Source organism: Haplochromis burtoni, unplaced genomic scaffold (assembly GCF_018398535.1).
Source record: "Haplochromis burtoni strain Fernald_Lab_line unplaced genomic scaffold, NCSU_Asbu1 Contig_80, whole genome shotgun sequence".
NCBI classification, from domain to species: Eukaryota; Metazoa; Chordata; class Actinopteri; order Cichliformes; family Cichlidae; genus Haplochromis; species Haplochromis burtoni.
Window position 1 is genome coordinate 419260 of NW_024582441.1, and position 13899 is coordinate 433158.

The 13899-nt window shown below is 40.9% G+C and overlaps 1 protein-coding gene across 4 annotated transcripts; it reads right to left on the reverse strand.

The window, feature by feature from the left end:
- Window positions 1-4793: 4793 nt before the first annotated feature.
- Window positions 4794-13899, reverse strand: u2af2a (U2 small nuclear RNA auxiliary factor 2a). 4 transcript variants are annotated; one of them, XM_005925311.3, is made up of 12 exons: window positions 13327-13898; window positions 11969-12110; window positions 10549-10584; window positions 10169-10272; window positions 9645-9796; window positions 9399-9515; window positions 9138-9294; window positions 8958-9037; window positions 8374-8496; window positions 8204-8290; window positions 7239-7487; window positions 4799-7133 (listed from the first exon to the last, which is right to left on the reverse strand). In XM_005925311.3, the coding sequence occupies exons 1-12, from the start codon at window positions 13373-13375 to the stop codon at window positions 6999-7001; spliced, it is 1431 nt and encodes a 476-aa protein (XP_005925373.1). In that variant the 5' UTR covers window positions 13376-13898; the 3' UTR covers window positions 4799-6998. The 4 variants fall into 4 exon arrangements, with proteins under 4 accessions (XP_014190012.1, XP_014190013.1, XP_005925373.1 ...); XM_014334525.2 differs by having other exon boundaries at window positions 4804-7133; window positions 9156-9294; window positions 13327-13897; XM_014334526.2 differs by lacking the exon at window positions 10549-10584 and having other exon boundaries at window positions 4794-7133; window positions 13327-13899.

Genomic DNA, 13899 nt, shown 5'->3' on the forward strand with positions numbered 1-13899 from the left:
GAGTGAGAGAGAGAGAGGAAAGGGGTGGGAGAGAGGAACGTAAGAGTTATGGAAAGTGAGTGTAAAGGAGTAGAGGTGGGGGATGTGAAGGGGGTTGGAGTCTGGTTGGTTAATGCTGTTGCCCATTAAATGCGTGTGCATCTGTGTGTGTGTGTGGGTGGGTGTGTCTGGTGTTTGGCCCCCAGACTGTGCTTACACCTCACGTTTAATCTCAACAGCATCCAGCTCATGCTCCATAAATGTTTCAAATTTTAAATCAGCAAGGAAAGTTGCTGCAGGGTGGTCCGCTCACATGATGACAAGCCTGCCAGCATGATAAAAAACATCTCTGTATCTGCGACAGCCTTGCTGTTTGTGTGTGTGTGTGTGTGCGTCTATTTCGGACAGCCACCTGTTAATGACATTAAGTAAGAGTGAAGGAGGAGTCTGTGTTTATATGAGAGGGACCAGAACAGCATTTTACAGCAACACAATACACTGTGAAGAGGTGAAAATCCAACAGAGAGACAGATTGAAAGTGTACTCGGGGTTTAAAAAGAGCCACAGCATGCAGGGACGCATATAGAAGGGGGAAAAAAGACGTATGAGAACAGGAGATAAAAGGGGAGTAAAAACTGTAAGGGAATGCTGAAGTCTGAGGTAGCTGCCGAAATGGACAACACTGGCTGAAATGAAGCGGTACAGAGAGGAAAATGAGAATGTGCAGCCCCCATTTCATTCCTCACTGAACAAGGTCCAGGGAGACTTCAGAGGCTCAGGCTGATCTTGTGGAAAGCTTTTCTCGTGGCCCATCCCTGCTTGGCCGTTCCACAGTTTAGGTTACATACGTGGCACAGCGAGAGAGAGAGAGAGAGGGAGGGAGGCCAAACCCTGCAGCCAGCAACACTAAGGGAGGGCGGGGATGGGTGGGGGATGCAAACCGAGAGTGAGTCGGGGACAGAAACACATAACAGGAGACAATCGCAGAAAAGGGACAAAGTAGGCCGCAGGCTGTGACAGGGAAATAAACACCTGGAATGTCCAAAAAAGTCAAACTCTGCTTCTCTTTTCCTTTTTTCAGTCTGCAGACGGCCTCTTCAGACAGAGGTCACATGCTAAATGCGTGACATCCATGATAGATTAATTAATGTGGAGGACAGCTATCTGTTTTAAGGCACACATGTGTGCCAATTCTTTAAAATCGCTTCCTCTAATTACACACACCACCACTGCTCATCCATCATATAAGATAGATCCAAAGTGTCCACAGGCAGTTGGAGGCCATCAATATTCTACATTATGCTGATATGAACAGTCTTGTTCATATGTCTTGTAGTGCCCCTGTCAGCAGTGCTGATTTATGCTTGTACTGCACGCTCATGTATGCACTCATGCGCATGCCGTTCACACTTATGCATATTACAGCTACAGAAAATTCTTAGTTTCATGCTGCTAAGTAGTACTGACTAAGAGTATTTGCCCACTTGAAGCATCTGATGATTTTCCTACTACGAACAATCCTGCAAAAAGCTTTAAAACTCAATAATGAACTTGATAAAACAAAAAAGGGACTGCAGAAGTATCCTGAGTATCCGGTAAGGGAAAGGGGGGACTTTTATATCTGTTCACCTGCTGGTTAACACAAATATATAATCAACCAATCACATGGCCAGTGAGTGGTAGTTCTCTGGGCGTCTCTGCGTTGTTGATGCCAGAGGTCAGAGGAGAACTGCCAGACTGTTTCGACCTGACAGGAAGGCAACAGTAACTCAGATAAGTTCCCGTTACAATCAACGTATGCAGAAAAGCATTTCTGATGGAACAACACATCGGACCTTGAAGCAAATTCAATGTACCACTGTGTCACATAACGAGATACAGGTTCCTTCTATTAGGTAGTAAATTGTTGTTAATCAATCTAATTTTTGAACAGATCAACGAGTAACTGATGTGATACGATGCTCTATGATATCTTCCTGGAGAAAAAGACACATTTTTATTAACAGCAGCTGTCAAGGCAGATGCCACTGAGACAGCAAAAGATAAACTGACCTTTTGGTATACGCCTGGAGATCACTGAGAGCGATGTGGACAGTTAGGAAAAAACCCTCAATCTTTTCAGGGGTAAGACTTAATAACTAGATTAAAGTAAAAAATTAATGTTCAGTCATACTGCTGGATGGCTTTTATTAAGATATATTAATGTATGTGTCTTGGTACACATTAACAGCTATACACCAAATCTATATGTGCACTTAAACTTTTAATAAGTGGTGCTGAAAGGTCTCGAGAGCCTTTTAACACCACAAGGGCAGGGTAGTTTCTCTTTTCCAGCATGCAAAGGATTTGTTTGACATCACTCTTTCGACTGACCAATGCTGGGAACAATGGGAAAGTGCAAGAAAGTCAATGAAGTTATAAGAAGGAGAACTGCAGATTTAGAGAAGTTGTGAAGGTCTCTTGAAGCTATTTCCAAAAAAACATTCCAAGATCATCCATTATTTTAAACATGTAAATGTAAGTACAAGTAATTCAGGTATATCAGCACATTTCCACGGTCCAAATTCTTCATCTTCACCTCGAATCAACAGCAAGATGGCTGAAACTTGGACACTGTTGGGTCAATAATCACAAGCATGTTCAGGAACAACCCAAACAAAAGCAAAACAAAAGTGGTTTTGAAAAGCAGGCTAACATTAGCTAATGCTAAACTAAGCCATGCTAATGGACTTACCAAAGCCCTGAACTCAACCCTATTGTATATTTGTGTATTTATGCTTAAAAGGTGTCTGTGCCAGGAAACCAACCAATTTTAATGAACTCTACCAATTCTGCCAAGTAGAGTAGCAAAATATCCAACCACAAAATGCGAGAAGCTTGTTGATGGATGTTGATGGAATTTACTAATAGACCAAATATTAATATGATGGATGTATATATCTGATGCCGTATATTCCCACCCGGGAAAAAGAACAGTTCAAAGTGGTCATTAAAAGCCCATAATTACCATAACATTGATGAATGAATGTATGTAAACTACAACTATAAATTCCCAAATTTCATCACCACCATTACCTTATACATTAATTCATGCATCCTGGGATAAGCTGCCTGCAGTCTTTGTGCAGTTTACATGTTCTGTTTAGTAACAGTTATGTTACTCTGTAGATTCATATTTTAAAGTTCCAGTTTCCTGCCCATTGACCCTTTTCTAAATGATAAACACTACAAATATGGCTTGTCTGCATTGCATTAATGTTTGATCTCTTCTATTGCAAATCATTGACATTTTTACACCGGTGGAAGAACATCAACAGGACACATTTCTACTAATGTTTTTGACATGTACGTATTATTAAGTTCTTTCTTGTGAGGTGTTTACTTCGTCTAACCTCCTGTGGATTAAATACAAACTGGATCATGTACTCAATGTGTCCATTCTATTCCACTGTTGCACTCTCCCACTGCTGCAGTGTTCTATCTTTTTGAATGAAGATCAATGGGGATGCACTGCCTAGAATGACAATGACCATCACCAGAGTCTTGCATCCGCCACTAGAGGGAGATAATGTATTAACAAGCCTTTACTGCAGCGTTAGGCCTGGGGAGGGCATACAATGCACTTGAGAGAGGGCTGCCAATAACATTCAGCGGCTTTCATGACAGACAGCCATCTCTAAAAGACTCAGGGTCAGCTCTCCATTTTTGCTCCAGTGGACATGGTTTCAACTGCATGAGAGAGCTGCTGATTTACCTTTGTCCTGAGGGAACTACTGGGTAGTGAGTGTTGCATCAGAGGCCCTGCTGCTGCTGGGTTTTGTGCAGTGAGGTGCAGCGATGCAGATAGAGATGGGTAGTATAGAGCTGACACAGGACATTATTGCATGACAGAGTGTAGTTGCTTTCCTGTAACCATTTTACATGAAATCCAGGCTGAATAAGACAATCCAGCTTTTGCTCTGCCTTACTCTTTGTACCTTGTGAGATGTAGAAAAATAAATGGGTTAATTGGAAGAACATAAATGACTTGGCTCAAAATAAGCCTGAATCTATCATCAAGATTGACATGATTCAGTTGGATTTTTTATATATATATGAAAACTATATGCTCACGGTCACTTTATTAAGTACACCTGTTCTAATCACTCATGGCAGCAACTCAATGCAGGATGACCTGCTGAAGTTGAAGCTGAGCATCAGAGGAATGGGAAGACAGGCAATCAGTCACTTGTTACAAGCGAGCTATGCAGAAGAGCATTTGTCAATGCAAAACACACAGAACGATGAAGCAGAAGAGCTATGGCAGCCGAAGAGCACGCTCCTCTCTGTTAGCTAAAAACAGGAAAATGAGGCTACAATTTACACCTAGATTGAACAATAGAAGACTGGAAAAACATTGTCTCGTCTGGATTTCTACTTCAACATTCGTTTGGTAGGATCAGAATTGGGCTTAAACATAAAAAAAAAAAATCCTGTCTTGTACAAGAGGTTCAGGCTGTCTGGGTGTGGTGTAATAGTGTGGGGATATTTTCTTGGCATACTTTGGATCCCTTAGAAGCAACTGAGCATCAATTAAATGCCACAGTATTCCCAAATATTGTTGTCCATCCCTTTATATCTATTCACTTTTGATGACTTCTTCCAGCAGGTTGACACACCATGTCACAAAGCTCAAATCATCACAAACTGGCTGCTTGAACGCAACTATCAGGTCAGTATGAATCAAAGTCTCTGAAGAATGCTTCAAGCATCTTGTTGAATCTATACCATGAAGAACTGAGGCAGTTGTGAAGGTAAAAAGGGGGTCTGGCCCCTGTGTGTGACCAATGTTTATGCTACTCTTACATAAAAAGTCAGTCTAGTGACTGTGAAATAGCACCATCATTTGGACATTACCAATAACTACACAGTTTGATTAATTATGCTATCAGGTCAGTAAAGCTGACTGTAGCTCCAGTCTACTCCATCTCCATTATTAACTGTGCTACGGTGTGGTGAATGGATGTGGGCGTGCACAGGAAAAGGAAGCACAAAGGGAAGAAAAGCCGTCATGTAAATTCATGTTTTAATCAACATTTGAAAACAAACTGGACAAATGAAAGACTGCTTCTGCTTTTATAAACTATGTGTGGCTTTTAGGTTTTAAATCATTTAAGAAATCACATTTTTTTCCAGAGAAAAAGAAACTAAAAGACACTTAAAAAAAAGAAAAAGAAAAGAAAAGCAGATTTTCAGAAAGGAGTAACATCTCTAAAGTGTTATCACTGACACAGTCTCTCTTTCAGCGCTGTAAAGCAAACCAAAGGATCAAATGAAAGCACAGTCTCAAGCCCATACAGTTTGAACATGTGGTCCTCAGAGGATACAGGGCAGAAGATGAGGGAGATGAGCGATAAGCAGATTGTGTCTACGTACACAGGGACTGTTTTCTATCAACCCAACAGCTGACCTCAGATTTAGTGAAATTACCAAATAGTTCAACAGCAGAAAAATAACTAACAGTGAACACTAAAATTTAAAAATCAGGTTACTTTATTTGTTTTCCCTAAATAATCTCCTCAAAGCCCCCAAATTTCTGAAGGACATTGTAGTATTAGTTTTACTTTTAACTCTGATTTTAATTTTTTGAAAGACAAATCCGGCATTTTGGGATTTTAGTTTCACTCTGCAGTACAACATGAGTCGTGGGTATTAGTCTCATGTTTATTTGGTCTTGTCAGAGGTGAGACGCTGCACAAACAAACAACTGGGTCCAACACATCTTACATCCCAAATCTGCTGGGAAACAAGGAAAAATGTGAGCTGGCTGAAGGACAAGACAGTAACATACATGAATATATAGACATCATTGGTAGAGGGGTAAGCCATATTTCTTTCAATAGCAAATTGACATGTAATAACATTAAGGCTTGTTGGTAAGGAAGAAATATATATCCCCCCATGAAATCCCCTCCCAATCTGTCTTTATTGTCTCTTAAACTAAATCAGGGCTGAACTGCTGAGACGAAACAATCTCACCTTTAAAATGCTGTTCACAAAAGATGGACGTGACAAAAGTTGCAAAAATTAGAACAAAAACAAGAAAGCGCATAATTAAAAAAAAAAAAATTCTCTTTTTTTTTTGCATTTTGTGTTATTCTAAGGGACTGAATGCAGGGTGATATTACAGCTGAAATCAGTGAAGCTACACACAGTATCAGAACAATTACAGTTGACATTCAGATAGAGTCCAATCAGACAACAGATTTTCTAGAGATCATCCTGAAGGGTGGGGGGCAGCAGTCTGATGAAAATGAAGGAACATAAGGAAAGGACAGAGTCCAGACAGGGGGTGGAGGAAAAAAATAATATTAAGAGTGTTCTTTTGCCTTTCTAATGATGACAGAAAAGCTGAAGTGGATGTTACAACTACTGTGTATCTACACTGGATGGTCAAATGAAAATGCCCTCCCATCTTCCTCTCCATCTCCCCAAAACCTCCCTGTCACAATTTTTTTTTTTTTTTTTTACCCCCCAACCAGAATCTTCCAGTAAGTGCCCTACCGCGGCTCCTTCCTAATGTACTTAAAACAGGCTAACTCCATTTAAATACAAACCTTAAAGTGTGGCACCCCCCCTCCCACCCAGAAATGACATCCCTGTCTCACAAAGTATAAAAAATGTTCGCCCAACCCCTGGACCTATTATTACACACTTTTTTTTCTCAAAAATCTTTAACTTGCCCACCCACCCAGCTACACCACTAGCAACCAAACCTAGCCCCCTTTTATTATGTACTGAAAACAAACCCCATAAATTCTCCTCCTCCATTTCCAATTCTGTCTTAACTGCTGAATATTTCGTAAAGATCTCCAATGATAATCTGGATATCACCACTGCCAAACAAATAATACTCCCAGATCGACCTGCAACGTTGCGCTACACACACACAAAAAAAAAAAAAAAAAATCACTTTGGGGGCTGATTTGGAAACTGGCAGTGCACACCCTCCCCATTCCCCTCTTCTCGTCATGCGCCCTCTACCAGAAATCCCGGCGGTGATAGGCGTCTGGATCGCAGTATTTGGTCACCACCACCCTGTTGGCAAACTTCCTGCCTGTCAGCCCCTGCATGGCCTTCTGGGAGTCAAAAACTGATGTGAACTCCACAAAGATCTGAAATTTTTTAAAAAGATAAAAAACACAACCAAAAAAAAACAGTGAGGGCTTGTAACATCTCACAGCATTGTTTACCACAAGTCAAATGTAAACGGCTCCTACCTTGCCGGTTCCAGGCACTTCCAGGCCATCGACAGGTCGAGGTATCTCAATGCTTTTAACTTGGCCGTACTTGCTGCACTCATCCCTGACGTCCTCCACAATCTCCTCGTACTCTTCGTCATCCAACAGCTCTTCAGGGGCCACCATGTTCATCAGGCACAACACCTCCGTGGGCAGACCGCCCATCTGAGTCACGGAGCTGTTCAGACCTGGCACCTGCAGCGTCACTGGAGTCTGGTTTATACTCGACTGGAAGGAGACACACAAAGGTTAGATGAGGCATTTTATAGCACAGCTTTCTCTACATTTTACAGTAAACTGTATAAAGCCAACAATTTAATATTCTTTACATCCATTTTCACAGCTAAAAAAAAAAAAACAAAACAAAAAAAACTACTGGCCACTGCCACCCACCAGACAAACAATCTCAGTCCAGCTTAAACTCAGTTTGGTCTCCAATCACCGTTTTCGTAAGTGTGGTTGCAGCTTTAACCCTAGGTAGTGTCGGCTGCTGGTTCATAAAATATTGAGAAAATGTGTTTTCGGGTGAACACGTTTTAACTGATTTCATGCAGAGCTTCAGTCAGCAGTATTTCATTGGCCATAGCCGATTAGTAATAAATACGATCTGTTTCATATTTTATTATTATTGTACCGTATCCAATTGAATCCGAATGGATGTACTACACAGAGATTAGTTCAGGCAGTGATAAGGAAAGTCCTGCTACATGCATTTTTCCTGCTTTTATTATAAAATAATAATTATAAAATAATAATAAAAGCAGGGGGAGGCAACTAAAAATGTACTACATTTAGATGTGCACTTGTAAATGGTTAAATTTAAGAGTAACTTCATGAATTGCTGGAGAAGAGTGGCCAAACAATCTTTATGCATTTTACACCCTCTAAAAGAGCATCGATCCTCCCACCACCCGCTGTCATCTGTCCAGCTCCTGGACACTTACCAGAGTTGCGTTCTTCGATCCCACACTGGCTCTTTGCACCAGAAGCTTCTTGTCTCCCAGCTGCATGCCGTTCAGTCCAGCAATAGCCTATAATGACATAACGTTGAAAACCATGCCTTCAAAAACTCATACTACAGAGATAGCATTGTATATTCTGTTGGACTGGTTACCTGGTCATTAAGGTTGACATCAACATATTCACAAAAGGCATATCCTTTGGATAGGCCTGTGGCGCTGTCCTTCACCAGGTTAAAAGCCTTCAGAGGGCCAAATGACGTCAACAGCTCTTTCACCTAGCACACATGATGCATAAAGGTCACTGCAAGGCATTTCCAATGGTTTCCAACAGGTCTCATGAACACCAGACATTCCCAACATGACACCACTGTTCAAGGTGTGTTACTGGGTAACATGACAGCAAACATAAAAAGAATAACACAATGCTCCTTCTCTTTCGCTTCTTCCAACAGTAAGTATAGTGTCTCTATGTTTCAATACTAGTGGAAATTATATGCCGATGTATGCACATTTTCTTTTCAGAAAAGCACAAGAAAGAACAGAGTACACTCTGGGGTTCTTTAATCTTTAGTCATGTGAGAAATACAGGACTCAAAGTATAACAGAATGCAATGTAGTGTTGTTTGGGCCATTTTGCAAGGTGAGTGTGTAAGTGTATTGTGCAGAACAATTGATACTGAACAAGCTGTACTGCACTTATAAGAAAATATGAGCTGTTTAAGGCACAAACACTGACCTGGTCATCATTCAGGTAGTTAGGCAAGCCACCAATGAAGAGCTTGTGAGCAGAGTCTGGGACTACTGTGGACACCACACCTGCAGGAGCAGCAACAGACAGAAACATTAATGGAGAAATTGAGTTCACACAGATTACAATTTGCTGAGAATTGTGCCAGAAGTAATTAGAGTTAAAAACCATTAATTGTCTGTATACCAGGCACATAGACACTGGGGTTCTCGCTCATGCCGGGCAGGGGCTGGTAATCGTGGGGACGGCGAATCTTAAGACTCTGGCCTTGAAAGATGATGCCATCAAAGGCCATTGCCTGTGTTGTTTCATCCACAGAACGGAACTACACAAGACAAAAGATGGCTGACTTCAAAACTGCGTATTTTAATAAGGTTTTAGTATTATACCAAGAGAGAACAATCAGTGTTCATGGGAAAATTGACTCACCTCAAGGAAGGCAAAGTTCTTATCCTGATTGATCTGTACTGCAAGAACGGGATTGCCGGGGGCCTGAGTAAGACCACCCAAACGCATCTGGGCATTAAAGAAGTCCATCATTGACTCCTAAACATAAGGGAGGGGAAAAAATAATAGATTGTGTTAATTTGCACAATAACAACCAAACACAAGTATAAATTACTGCAGGATGTTTATAGGGCAGGAGCCAAAGTCAAATGCTGTCCTGTTACTCACCTCTGTGATACCAAAGGGGATGTTGCCCACATAGAGCCGACGAGCCTGTCGGGTCATCTGGCTACCCACTACAGGTACTGGGGTTGGAGTAACAGCCAGGCCATCTGGAGTCATGGTCGGCAGGAGGGCTGTAGCTGGGATCTGGCCTGCAGCTGGAGCGTGAAGACAGGAAATATTTAACAACCTCATTCTGTTGTTTCAATAAAGCCATATGGCAGATTAATACGCACATAAACGTGGAACTATTATGCTCATTTCTATTCTTCATATTTTGCATTTTTGGACTCCATTAATCCTTTTTCATCTTAAGCTGGGCCTTGGTATAGCCCCTTAGTTCTACTATGTTTCTGTTAAGGGTGAAAACGAGTAATTTTACACACACTGACCATGTTTAAAATATGATGGGAAAATAGGGAAGAGCATAATAGATCCACTTTAAAGGTGTCTTTCATTCAAGTAAGGCAGAATCAAATATTGTAGTAAACATATAAATAGATGAGACGAGAAGGAAAATGGATGGTTACCTTGCATGGCTTTGTACTGCATGGGAGTGATGTGTTCAAAACCAGGTGGAGGGACATCCCAGTACTTCTTCACCTTCTTCTTCTTCTCACGGTGGGGAGAACGGCTGTTTGAGGAACACACAATCATCATGTAACATATCTCTCATTAGCTCACACTGGACTACTACAGGAAACGATGGTTTGATTTCAGAAATGAACAAAACAGACTACATTTCAATCACAACACTGTAAAACTCATGTTAAAGATGATAAAAGGGATAGAAAACCCTCATCCAGGCAGTTATTTACATACTAAACGGTAGACAGAATCTAAGAAGATAATTAAAATCCAGTTGCTGCAGTAATGCACAAACCAGCTTTGTGTTAGTTTGCTGTATTACCTTCCAGCATTGTCCTGGGGGAAGCTGGATGGTGAGCTGAAATGACATCGGAAGGGTTTCACATTTCTCTCAAATAATAAACACATTAACCAACATTTCCACTTGACAAAATTAGAGCTTCCATTTTGAATACAAGTCAGTCACTAAGTGAGCCTCACAGCTGGCACGAATTCAAACTATTAATGAGGCAATGAAAGCATAAATTACATCGTTAAAAATTGAGGAGCCAGATATTACATCTTTTTAACTACTCACACTGCATATCTGCAAGTAACGCGTTTTATACTGGTACCGAGAAAGAAAAGAGTCAAGCAGCAGTCAAGCAAAGAGGTCAACATTCACAGCCAATAAGAAGCAGGAAACTGGAAAACTTTGCAGAAGTCCGCAAGAGAGTGAACATAATGAAGCAGTCACAAAGGAGATGTGTGACTTCAAATGAAAAGTTATTGTATATAAATGCAATCCAAAGGTGAAAGTGAAGGAAAGACTGGCTAATCGTGAGCATAAACACATACGGTTATGTGTTGCCCCGTCAACAGGCAAGCTTTTATCTCTTTGGTATCAAAGATGATGTTCTTAGAAGAACGGACAATTTTCCCACAGCAAGAAGCTTAACGAGATTTGATCAAAGACTGCAGATCAGGCTTGTCACGAGAAAAAGTGGGAGCACATTTCAGAGACACCCGATATTATGCAACTTCAGAGTGAATATGCAAATAATCTACGTTTCAGAAAAGATTCTTTCTGGAGTTTTATTAATAGACCTGAAATTCTTTTTAACACTTTAACACAGTTTTGACACTTGATATTCTGCATGATGAGTTCCACAGTCGACAGGAAGTGGCAGAAGCTCATTGCCCAAGCTAGTTTTTAGTTCTGATTAATGTGTTTAAGTGCATTTGTTGTCCTGAACAGCAACACAATATGCTATTAAGACAGAAAAAACAAACAAACAAACCAACAAAAGAAAAAGAACAGATGACAGCAAAAGCCAGGAAGGAGAGGGCTGCATTTTGCAAACATAACAAATTTTTATAGTGTCAGTTTTTTGTGCGCATGTGCTTGAGTTTGGAATTTGCAGCCACCTACTGTGCGGCACGAAACTGGCTGGATGTCAGTGCAAAGTCGAGGGTGTTTAGACAAGCTGGTGTTTCAACACAATTGTATTGCATATATATAGGGCAATTTAAAAGTGTTTACATGTTTGTGAGATCCAAGTTTACTTGGACTCACAAGTAGCTTTCATCATTGTACTAAGAAGGTGTCCAGAGGTTAATATAATCTGATCTATTCTTTGCAGATGCTTTATTTTCGGCCAGTGTGATGACTATACAATGTACACTACATTCCAGTATAGTGGGGCGATTCTTGATGCAACACAGTAGCTTTGACTGCTTGTTGGCCCAGATGTGGTACTAACCTGCGTCTGTGTCTCCGCTCCTTACTGTCTCCACGGCGGTCTCTGCTGCGTCTGTCCCTGTCTCTGCTCCTCCTCTTCCTCTCTCTGCTGCGACTGCGGGACGAGGACCGACGGTGGTGGCGGTTCTCTTTGTCCCTTTCAGCTGTAGGAATTAAATATTAAGTGTTTAATAACTTGCATGACTGCACATAAATGGGATACATAGCTAGCTGGGGATATACACCAATTAGCCACAGCATTAAAACCAGTGAGAGGTGACCACTTAACACTGATCATCTTGTGGATGTTTAATTGAAATGTACAATCCACATCCAACTACACCTCGTTCCCACTGCCTTGCACTCCTATATAGCAAAAGAAAAAAAAAACTGCAAGGGCCATGAAGAATGGCTCAAAGGATTAACACAGCCTCAAAACTGCATCATAACAATTTGAAAGAGTATTTGTAGGATCCATTCAGACAAGATGGATACAGAATATCCACTCACAACCTACAGGACCCAAAAAGATCCACTGCTCCCTGTCTATGGTTGAACAAAAAGCCCATGTCCATAGGCCACAAGGTATTTCTGAAGCCCTATGGAGACCACACAATATTAGTCCTGTGTACCGTATGGGTGTACACATAGCTTAATTTACAGATTGGTAAAATAAACCAAATAAACTTTACATAGACATAAGACCATAAGCCTTGTAGTGCTATACAGCAGGATATTTGAAATTATAAGGAAATGCTAAAGTGGTTACGTTAGCATTTTATAAATAAATACTGGTTATGGTAGCATTTTAAAAACAAGACCACAGCTTTTATAGATTAATAACGTGAATAACAGCTCGTAGAATTTAATAAACCCCATCCACTACACGGATGCAGCTCATAGTGTGCGTGTATCTATACAAATCTACCTTGAAAACAGTCTGTGTCGGATAAGTTTTTTTTAACTGGTACAGTTACTGGTTGTGTGTCGAAAAGTTAGAGGCAATAATCTAGTAGTAATAGTAATCTGGATTAGAAACGTTCAGTGCACGCAACAGCTGCAAAGAATGAATGCTAGCTGCACCAATTATTCAGTCAGCTGGTCTTGACTCATGATATAAACTTACAATGCTTTAAAGAAACAGTAACCTTTATTTAGTTTGTATTTGGTTACCGGTAAACTTACAGAAAAGTCGGAAAAATGCTCATCCAACAGAATAAAATGACGAGCAATATTCCCGTAAAACTGTGGGCTAGTAATTTGCTAATACTGTTCCAGTAAATAGACATGGCCACAGTAGGATACACTGATGGCGGCCTGTACAAACAAAGGCACCATTGGCGTTTCTAAATGCTGATGCAAAAAGAAAAAGTGATTTACCTTGTTTGTTTTCAGATAACTGTCTTTCGAATTCGTCGAAGTCCGACATCTCTCTGCTGAAGCCTGCTACGCTTTCGGAGATTGCGTTGCTCAGTTGGCGGTGGCTAGCTTAAGCTAGCAACAAAGTGAACAACACTTTTAAAAACAAGTGTCTTGCAGATGCAGCTCCGGAAAGTTAGCCTCGACTAGTAGCTTACCTAACGACAGATTTATCGAAAATGTTTAACTAGAACATATATTAGCGGCAAAGTATTTGTTTACAACGTAACAGCAGAATCATTGATAAAGAAAACGTGTTCGCATGGGTTAGCCTGCTAACGTTAGCTAACTAGCTTGTAGCAAAGTCCAGAAGAATAGTGGGCCCGTGGCTCCTAGCTAGCTACCAACGCCGAATGAATGAGCTTCTTTTCGGAGCCCAAAGCGGATCCGGGGAGTTAATGATCCACGGGAGCCAGTTGTTCGGCTTTACAAGACAAATATATGCGCTTTCAAATATTTCGAAGCTAGAGAAAACAATTAAGACTTCGGTATGCCCGCTTTTTTTGCTCCGTCTCCCTGGAGCTCCGTGACACA